Consider the following 8,948-nt stretch of genomic DNA (forward strand, 5'->3'; position numbering starts at 1 on the left):
TTTCAAAGCCAATTTTTCTTAGTTTTTTCTTTATCTTTTTTTTCTGAATTATTTATTTTACACACCAGCTGTTGTGCACTACTTTTTGTTACCTATTTATTTTTTACCTACAAATTAGAAATCAAATGAATCTCAATTCTTTAGTATAAGTTTGTTTCAGCAGTACTTTCGCGTTAAGAACTTAAATTTGTAGCGTTTAAGTTTGGAAATTTATAGTTGTACGAAATTTTTTTCAGTAATAAAAAATTATAAATCTGCACTTGTGCTTAAGTGTCAATCTAATTCCGTTTGTTTTTCAATGATTATTTTCTTGAAGCTAGTGATGACAGATGAATGTTGAGCAAGGTTGGTATCCAAATGAGTGATTGAGTGACCATTTAGGCTAGACAATCACGTACTGTGAAGTTAATATGAAAAGGAAGGTGTTGCTTATAGCCGAATAAAGGGTAAATCCCGTCTCACACTGCCAGAGTAAACGCAAGACTTTCAGTAGTAGCATGTAGTCGACTGCAAAAACCAAACCTATGAAAATGATATGTGCCTCATATCACCAAAGTATGGAAAAGTAATCTTATAGGTCACAGCAGGCCACTGGTGTAGGTAGTTCTCATTAAATGTGGAGTCATTCATTGAACAGGGACCAAGACTTCCTCATAGACTGGAAAGGGGTGACATTTGAACCTTCCTCTTTTTCAGGTCGGGATTGGCAATGGAATGTGAATTCCAAAGAAGAGGCATATCTGAAAATATTGAAAATGTTCGAAGACAGAAGAACTGCACCGTACTCAATACACCAAATAGCACTGACTGGAGCCTCTGAGGGGAAAGCTGTTGGGGAATGGTTTGGACCCAACACTGTCGCTCAAGTACTTAGGTAAGCTGGTCTGAAATGATGTCTAACCCCCGTATGTATGAAATCTAAAGATAAACTTAAGTTTAACTTAAGACGAACATTGTTGCCAATTTCATGTCATTTCTTGAGATAACTGGCTAGATTTCATGAAATTTGGCAAGATTTTCATTTCAAGTTAAACTTAAGTTTGAAAAAGGTCTGAACTGGAAAAAAAAAAACTCGGCGGGATCGAAGTTTTTTCGGCTCCAAGTTCAAAGTTCGGGGTGCACTCAGCCTCGTGAGGACAATTAGGTAGCTACTTTAATCGAGTAGCCACCAGTGACACCATTGCCTGTGTAAAAAGATTATGGAAATATCGAAATTGACTGCAAAGAAGGCACTTAATAATACTGTGATATCCACAAAAAATTGTGAAAAAGCTCTGCTTTACCACAAAGAATTCATGATTTGATGTGATATTGTTGGTCTATATTTAAGTAACCTTGTTATTCATGATTTGATATTTTGATGTTAATGGTCTATGTCTATGTTAAACCTTGTTAATAAGTTTGTTGTTTTGTTCCACAGAAAGTTGGCAAAGTATGATGATTGGAGTTCAATAGTGTTTCATGTAGCTCTGGACAATACGCTAGTCGTGAATCAAGTCAAGAAATTGTGCACCACTAACAAAAGGTACATCTGATTAGTTGAATGGCCAAACATAATTTCGGCTAAACAAAATCTTCCTCCACCAGAACAAAAACAAAATCAGAAAAGGCACATTGAAAAAATATCAAAAATCAAATCTAAATTTTGGTCAATGGTGGAAAATTGGAAATTAAACCCTCATCTTCTGCCTGTTAAGAAAAAGTCTTTGAAGCACTTGTGAATTGTACAATTACATTTACCTGCCCGTGGAGTAAACAAGTGAGGAGTGGAGAATGCGGAGTCATTCGTGGAATAGAGCCCTGACCCACGGTTCCATGTGAATTTCGTACTAAAGTTCCAACGTCAGATTGCAGGAACGCGTCAGGAGTACAGGATACACATCACCGCACCCACGACGGTGCTGGCACGGTTTCGGTTATGTGTGTCCCGACTCTAGCTCAGTTCTGGTGGTACAAGAAAAATACTCTTTTACTTACCGGAACGAGGCTCTGATTATAAGTGGTTTGAATTCATGATTTGATATTTTGATGTTAATGGTCTATGTTAAACCTTGTTAATAAGTTTGTTGTTTTGTTCCACAGAAAGTTGGCAAAGTATGATGATTGGAGTTCAATAGTGTTTCATGTAGCTCTGGACAATACGCTAGTCGTGAATCAAGTCAAGAAATTGTGCACCACTAACAAAAGGTACATCTGATTAGTTGAATGGCCAAACATAATTTCGGCTAAACAAAATCTTCCTCCACCAGAACAAAAACAAAATCAGAAAAGGCACATTGAAAAAATATCAAAAATCAAATCTAAATTTTGGTCAATGGTGGAAATTAAACCTACATCTTCTGCCTGTTAAGAAAAAGTCTTCGAAGCACTTGTGAATTGTACAATTACATTTACCTGCCTCGGTGGTGTAGTGGTCAAGGCGCTCGCCTGGTAAACAGGAGGGCGTGGGTTCACATGTGTTAAACTAAACTTGGAGATTTAATTTTTTGTGTGAATGCCTGAAAACTTTTGAGGTATGCAATGTGCAACACATGTTTGTTTACGAGGTGTATTAGAAAATTAATAATCTTGAGAGGTAGGTATTGATGACATGGTGACGAAAGTTTCATTGTAGGTAGGTACCTACGTAGATAAATAAGGCTTGCTCGTTTTGTAGTGAAATTTACAAAAGAAAATTTCCTCGTAGGATGTAGATGATTTTTCAGCTTCGTTGGTCCTTTGAAGTCAATACATAGACCTACTTTCTCAATAAGTTCCTGTATAATGAACTGTATATTACATAGTTAACAGTTACCATGATAGCATCACAGGAGGTACCTATCTAATCAGCACATTTGGCAGAGGAGAGAGAGTATGGCACCAAGTTACATCAGATTACGATGTATCTGAGATGATCTAGGACTTCAGAAGTCTAGAACCTTAAGTTTCTTTTCTTGGAACGCGAGAAGATCATTTTTGTCTTATCTTGTTTGTATAACGTTTTTAGTTAAATAGAAGCAGATTCAGATTCTAACTTAGACGTAGATAGGTATACACTATACACATATTTTCGAGGCTTTTAATTGGTGCAAAGGTTGCCACGATTTTTAAATTTTACCCTAAACTGATTTTTTTTACTTTCCTTATCCTATAGGAAGGAAAGTAATGTAATCGGGTCAAATTTTCGATGGTCAGTTTTTAATGAAAAAACACGTTTTGAGGTCCCTAGAGCCTAAATCCAAAGTTTCAGCCATTGGTCCGTGTGTGTGTCTGTCTGTCAACAAAATATCTCGAGAACGGTAAGAGCTAGACTTGAAATCTGGTATGTAGCTGTCAAATGTGACAAGGATGCGACACGAAACTTTTGGTTAAGACCGGTGAGATCGGAAGAGCGTAGCACTTTTTGATGCCGTTAATATACACAGGATTGATGTCCTGAATACCCAACCTAAGGGGAATCACCAACACGAGGGGCTGCCATTGGGGATTTGAGGATGCTCTGAAAGAGAAGAAAATAGAGCAGGAATCATTTGTTTAGAGTGCGAGAGTAAAGGGACTTTTCAGTCCTATGCTGGTGCTATAAACAAGGTATATTTTCTTCTATTAAGCATCATGCATTGTCACAAACATGTCGTTCCCTGACGAGATCTCGTTTAATTTCATGACTTGACTTGGACTGAAACCACTAACCTCCAGATAAAAACTCCTTCCTTTTGGAGAAACCTAAAAGATATATTAAAATAAAAAGGTGTAGAAGTCACTTTTCGGATTTAAAAATATTTTAACTTGAGGATATGATTAGTACAGTGGTAAAGTAATTGTACAATTCACAAGTGCTTCGAAGACTTTTTCTTAACAGGCAGAAGATCAGGGTTTAATTTCCAATTTTCCACCATTGACCAAAATTTAGATTTGATTTTTGATATTTTTTCAATGTGCCCTTTCTGATTTTGTTTTAATAATAATAGAAAAAATAATAATAGTGCTTATTTATACTGCTCGCATTGGACTGAAAAGTCCCTTTACTCCAGCAGTAGGCTACTACTGTTATTGTGGTCAAACTCTCAAATTATATGAGGATAAAATTCCATACCTCGGCTGGGATTGAACCCACGCCCTCCTGTTTACCAGGCGAGCGCCTTGACCACTACACCACCGAGGTCCGAGGCAGGTGATAAGGAGAACCAAAAAGGCAGATATATTTTGCAGAACTTCGAAGAACTTCTTTGAAGTTCTGCAAAATACTTCTTTCAAAGAACTTCTTTCAAAGACTTTTTCTTAACAGGCAGAAGATGAGGGTTTAATTTCCAATTTTCCACCATTGACCAAAATTTAGATTTGATTTTTGATATTTTTTCAATGTGCCCTTTCTGATTTTGTTTTTGTTCTGGTGGAGGAAGATTTTGTTTAGCCGAAATTATGTTTGGCCATTCAACTAATCAGATGTACCTTTTGTTAGTGGTGCACAATTTCTTGACTTGATTCACGACTAGCGTATTGTCCAGAGCTACATGAAACACTATTGAACTCCAATCATCATACTTTGCCAACTTTCTGTGGAACAAAACAACAAACTTATTAACAAGGTTTAACATAGACCATTAACATCAAAATATCAAATCATGAATAACAAGGTTACTTAAATATAATAGACCAACAATATCACATCAAATCATGAATTCTTTGTGGTAAAGCAGAGCTTTTTTCACAATTTTTTGTGGATATCACAGTATTATATAAGAAGGCACTTATTCTTTGAAGTCAATTTCGATATTTCCATAATCTTTTTACACAGGCAATGGTGTCACTGGTGGCTACTTGATTAAAGTAGCTACCCAATTGTCCTCACGAGGCTAAGTGCACCCCGAACTTTGAACTTGGAGCCGAAAAAACTTCGATCCCGCCGAGTTTTTTTTTTTCCAGTTCAGACCTTTTTCTTAGACATCATTTCAGACCTTTTTCTTAGACATCATTTCAGACCTTTTTCTTAGACATCATTTCAGACCTTTTTCTTAGACATCATTTCAGACCTTTTTCTTAGACATCATTTCAGACCTTTTTCTTAGACATCATTTCAGACCTTTTTCTTAGACATCATTTCAGACCTTTTTCTTAGACATCATTTCAGACCTTTTTCTTAGACATCATTTCAGACCTTTTTCTTAGACATCATTTCAGACCAGCTTACCTAAGTACTTGAGCGACAGTGTTGGGTCCAAACCATTCCCCGACAGCTTTCCCCTCAGAGGCTCCAGTCAGTGCTATTTGGTGTATTGAGTACGGTGCAGTTCTTCTGTCTTCGAACATTTTCAATATTTTCAGATATGCCTCTTCTTTGGAATTCACATTCCATTGCCAATCCCGACCTGAAAAAGTGGAAGGTTCTAAATGTCACCCCTTTCCAGTCTATGAGGAAGTCTTGGTCCCTGTTCCATGAATGACTCCACATCTAATGAGAACTACCTACACCAGTGGCCTGCTGTGGTTTAACTCTTGACAATCACACGCCTCTTGGCAAGCTTGATAAACTCCTACCAAATATTGGGTCAAAGGTCAAACTCTGCCAATATAAAAGGAAATATTCCCCATTTCAAGCCATGAATTGGATTCTATCTGCATAGCTGACAATGTGAGACTCATGTAGTCTGTGTTTTAGGATACCCCTCACCAGATGGGTGATAGATAAGGTGATAATGATAAGAGATACAATATATCCCATTGAGATGCTGAGTCAATATGATTTTTATTTATTATTATTATTTTTTTTTTTAATCCTGGCGTCAAACCATTCTTTTGGCATGAATTCTTTCATACTTCCTTTACTCCTTACCTAAGTGTAAAAAGAGGAGAGCTTGTGCTATGACCATTTGTCCACATCGTAGCATGCAGCCCCAGCCTTTGTCTGTGGTAAGTCCTGAGTCTCCTATGGGAACAAATCCTTTCCTGTATGTGAACCAAAGTCTGGATGTGATGTCTCGTCTGATTTGTTCCAAGTCCTGAGAAGAGAAGAAGAGATTTGTTAGACTATAGTGAACAAGAGCATAAGGAAAAGTTACAGAGATGATCACTAATAAATTTCCAGGAATATTGTTGGAAAATGACCTGATGGCTCAATTTGTTGGCCTGTTCAGAAGTTAAGGCAAAGAAAAAAAAAAAAAAAAAAAAAAAATCCCCAAAGGTCCACCCGAAAACAAAATTTTTTTTTTTTTTTTTTATTATAAAATACATATTATAGAATACAATTTTATTTGAGTAATTTGTAAATACTTCCCATGTGTACATTATGTACGCATGACCTAACATAATCAGTGTACTATTTACATTAATGATTAGACAACGCAATCATGTATTGAACATAAACATATTTCTGGCCCCCACAACCGTTCCAGAACTCCACACTTCTTACTCTAAGTGCAGAAAATAATGACAAACATGTCGCATTTTCCTTTCGGAATTTTTTTCTCTTCTGAAACTGGTTTCCCCTTCTTTTGACGCAATGACAAGCACCTGTACTAAACCATAGGGAATCCAAGATGGCGACTTACAACAATACGGCGTTTTTTCTGTGCGTGGAGTAAACAAGTGAGGAGTGGAGAATGCGGAGTCATTCGTGGAATAGAGCCCTGACCCACGGTTCCATGTGAATTTCGTACTTCGCAAAAGTTCCAACGTCAGATTACAGGAACGCGTCAGGAGTACAGGATACACATCACCGCACCCACGACGGTGCTGGCACGGTTGCGGTTATGTGTGTCCCGACTCAAGCTCAGTTCTGGTGGTACAAGAAAAATACTCTTTTACTTACCGGAACGAGGCTCTGATTATAAGTTCTGTTCCCTTTTCTCGATTCTGAGGCCCCAAAATACTAAAAAAAAAATCTTCTTTGATCTCACCAAAGCGTTCGACTCAGCCGAGAAATTCAAAATCGTCGTCGGAGCCTTCCCCGACCCCCGACACACGTCGCGGCTGACGTCGCATTGAAGAACAAGATGGCGACGAGGTCCCGCCCAGATTGGAGGGCCGGGGTTGGGTGGGGGTCCAATCTTCGATGGGGTCTTCGATGAGCTCGAACAAGGGTTGTTGCTCGGGCCGCAACTCGGCGCGAATCTGAGAGCACAAGGACGCGAAATCGTTCTCCGTTTTGCACAGGAAACACTGGAATGAGAGAAAGAAATGCTAATTTGAACTAATTAACTTTAATATTATGTTAAGCTGATCTCTTGAATGTCGCGTCCATTCTTGCTTAGGACTATTACTATCAAGTCTCCACTAATTAACTTAGCTGAGCGATATTCTTTTCGTGCTTAAATACGATATGATGGTGATTGAAGGGTTTAAACACTTGCAAACAAACCGTTCAATCTCCCACGAAAAGGTGTTCTGTTCTTTTCTTCTTGTTTTTAAGCTGATCTCTTGAATGTCACGTCCATTTTTGCTTAGGACTATTACTATCAAGTCTCCACTAATTAACTTAGCTGAGCGATATTCTTTTCGTGCTCAAATACGATATGATGGTGATTGAAGGGTTTAAACACTTGCAAACAAACCGTTCAATCTCCCACGAAAAGGTGTTCTGTTCTTTTCTTCCTGGGGCCTAAACATGGCTAGAGAAAATCACCTCTGTGAATAGCTGCTAAAAATGAGACTTTTTGTTGAAGCACACTTGTAAAAAGATAAAATGTAAAAATTGAACTTTTTCTTTCTTTCGCCAACATCAGAAAATTTCAAATGTTCTTTTAGACGTTCTTGTAGCCGCTACAAGAACGTTGACTTACCACAGCTATGGACGGATCCATGTGAAGAATATGAAGTCTGCTGGCTTGAGGACAATGATAGGTAGAGTCCAGCTTCTTCTCACTGTCCTGCTCCTTGTCATACACACCTATGTGGCCAGTACCAACCCTGGTATTAGACTTTAAGATGTTTGTTCACCTTTGTGGACAATGTCCCCCTTGTGGATGAAGTCCCTTTGTGGACAAAGTCCCCCTTGTGGACAAAATCCCCCTTGTGGATAAAGTCCCCTTGTGGACAAAGTTCCCTTTGTGGACAAAGTTCCCTTTGTGGACAAAGTCCCCGTGTGGACAAAGTTCCCTTTGTGGACAAAGTCCCCCTTGTGGAAAAAGTCCCCGTGTGGACAAAGTTCCCTTTGTGGACAAAGTCCCATTTGTGGACAAAGTCCCCTTTGTGGACAAAGATCCCCTTGTGGGCGAAGAATCAGCAGGGTGTTGGAGCCGTCTAGAAGTGGGGTAGAATCGGGATAGAAGTTTCACCAATCCTGATCCTATCCTACTTCTAGACAACGTTATGACAACATCCTGTTCATTTGAGTGGGTGAAATCAGAAACTTGTGCAGGGGTCCCATCTTTTACCAATATACCCTACTCTGGGCAAAAAACAGATCCACTTTCATTTGGGTGTTAAGACAACATCCTGTTCATTTGTGTGGGTGAAATCAGAAACTTGTGCAGGGGTCCCATCTTTTACCAATATACCCTACTCTGGGCAAAAAACAGATCCACTTTCATTTGGGACAAAAAGGCGTACCCACTGTTATTTTAAATGCTATTCTTTCTGTATCCTTTTCAAATAGATTTGAAGATTGAATTATTTTAGGTGATTATTAAATTCATAGACGAATTTATTGGAGAAGTTTGTTAAAATGAAGGAAGGACGGGCTAAAAATCGATGTTCATTCGACTTGATATGAAAGATAATTTCAAAAAGTTAAAGCATACCGAGGAAAAATGTTATTACCCATTTAAATCGAAAAAACAACAACAACAACAACAACAACAAATAATAGATAATAATAATTACTAATTACCTACCCACTTAAAAATAGCAATACAAATATGGCTAAAACCATGAATTTTCAAAGCCAATTTTTCTTCGTTTTTTCTTTATCTTTTTTTTCTGAATTATTTATTTTACACACCAGCTGTTGTGCACTACTTTTTGTTACCTATTTA

The 8,948-nt window shown here is 38.0% G+C and overlaps 3 protein-coding genes across 3 annotated transcripts; 1 reads left to right on the plus strand and 2 right to left on the minus strand.

The window, feature by feature from the left end:
- Positions 1-614: 614 nt before the first annotated feature.
- LOC103520393 (cysteine protease ATG4B-like) lies at positions 615-1,572 on the plus strand. Its single transcript, XM_026831440.1, has 2 exons — positions 615-874; positions 1,421-1,572. Exons 1-2 carry the CDS (start codon positions 615-617, stop codon positions 1,533-1,535), a joined length of 375 nt encoding a protein of 124 aa, XP_026687241.1. The 3' UTR covers positions 1,536-1,572.
- Positions 1,573-1,638: 66 nt separating this feature from the next.
- On the minus strand, positions 1,639-5,993 carry LOC103520402 (cysteine protease ATG4A-like). Its single transcript, XM_026831449.1, has 5 exons — positions 5,810-5,993; positions 5,168-5,345; positions 4,429-4,533; positions 3,355-3,478; positions 1,639-1,689 (listed from the first exon to the last, which is right to left on the minus strand). Exons 1-5 carry the CDS (start codon positions 5,862-5,864, stop codon positions 1,639-1,641), a joined length of 513 nt encoding a protein of 170 aa, XP_026687250.1. The 5' UTR covers positions 5,865-5,993.
- Positions 5,994-6,197: 204 nt separating this feature from the next.
- Positions 6,198-7,861, minus strand: LOC103520210 (cysteine protease ATG4A-like; the record flags this gene model as incomplete). The annotated part of the gene is made up of 2 exons (XM_008485307.3): positions 6,198-7,134; positions 7,755-7,861. Coding segments are annotated over 2 exons (356 nt in total), but the record flags the coding sequence as incomplete, so codon positions are not given.
- Positions 7,862-8,948: the final 1,087 nt, after the last annotated feature.

Source organism: Diaphorina citri, unplaced genomic scaffold (genome assembly GCF_000475195.1).
Source record: "Diaphorina citri unplaced genomic scaffold, Diaci psyllid genome assembly version 1.1 scaffold69, whole genome shotgun sequence".
Taxonomy (NCBI): Eukaryota; Metazoa; Arthropoda; class Insecta; order Hemiptera; family Psyllidae; genus Diaphorina; species Diaphorina citri.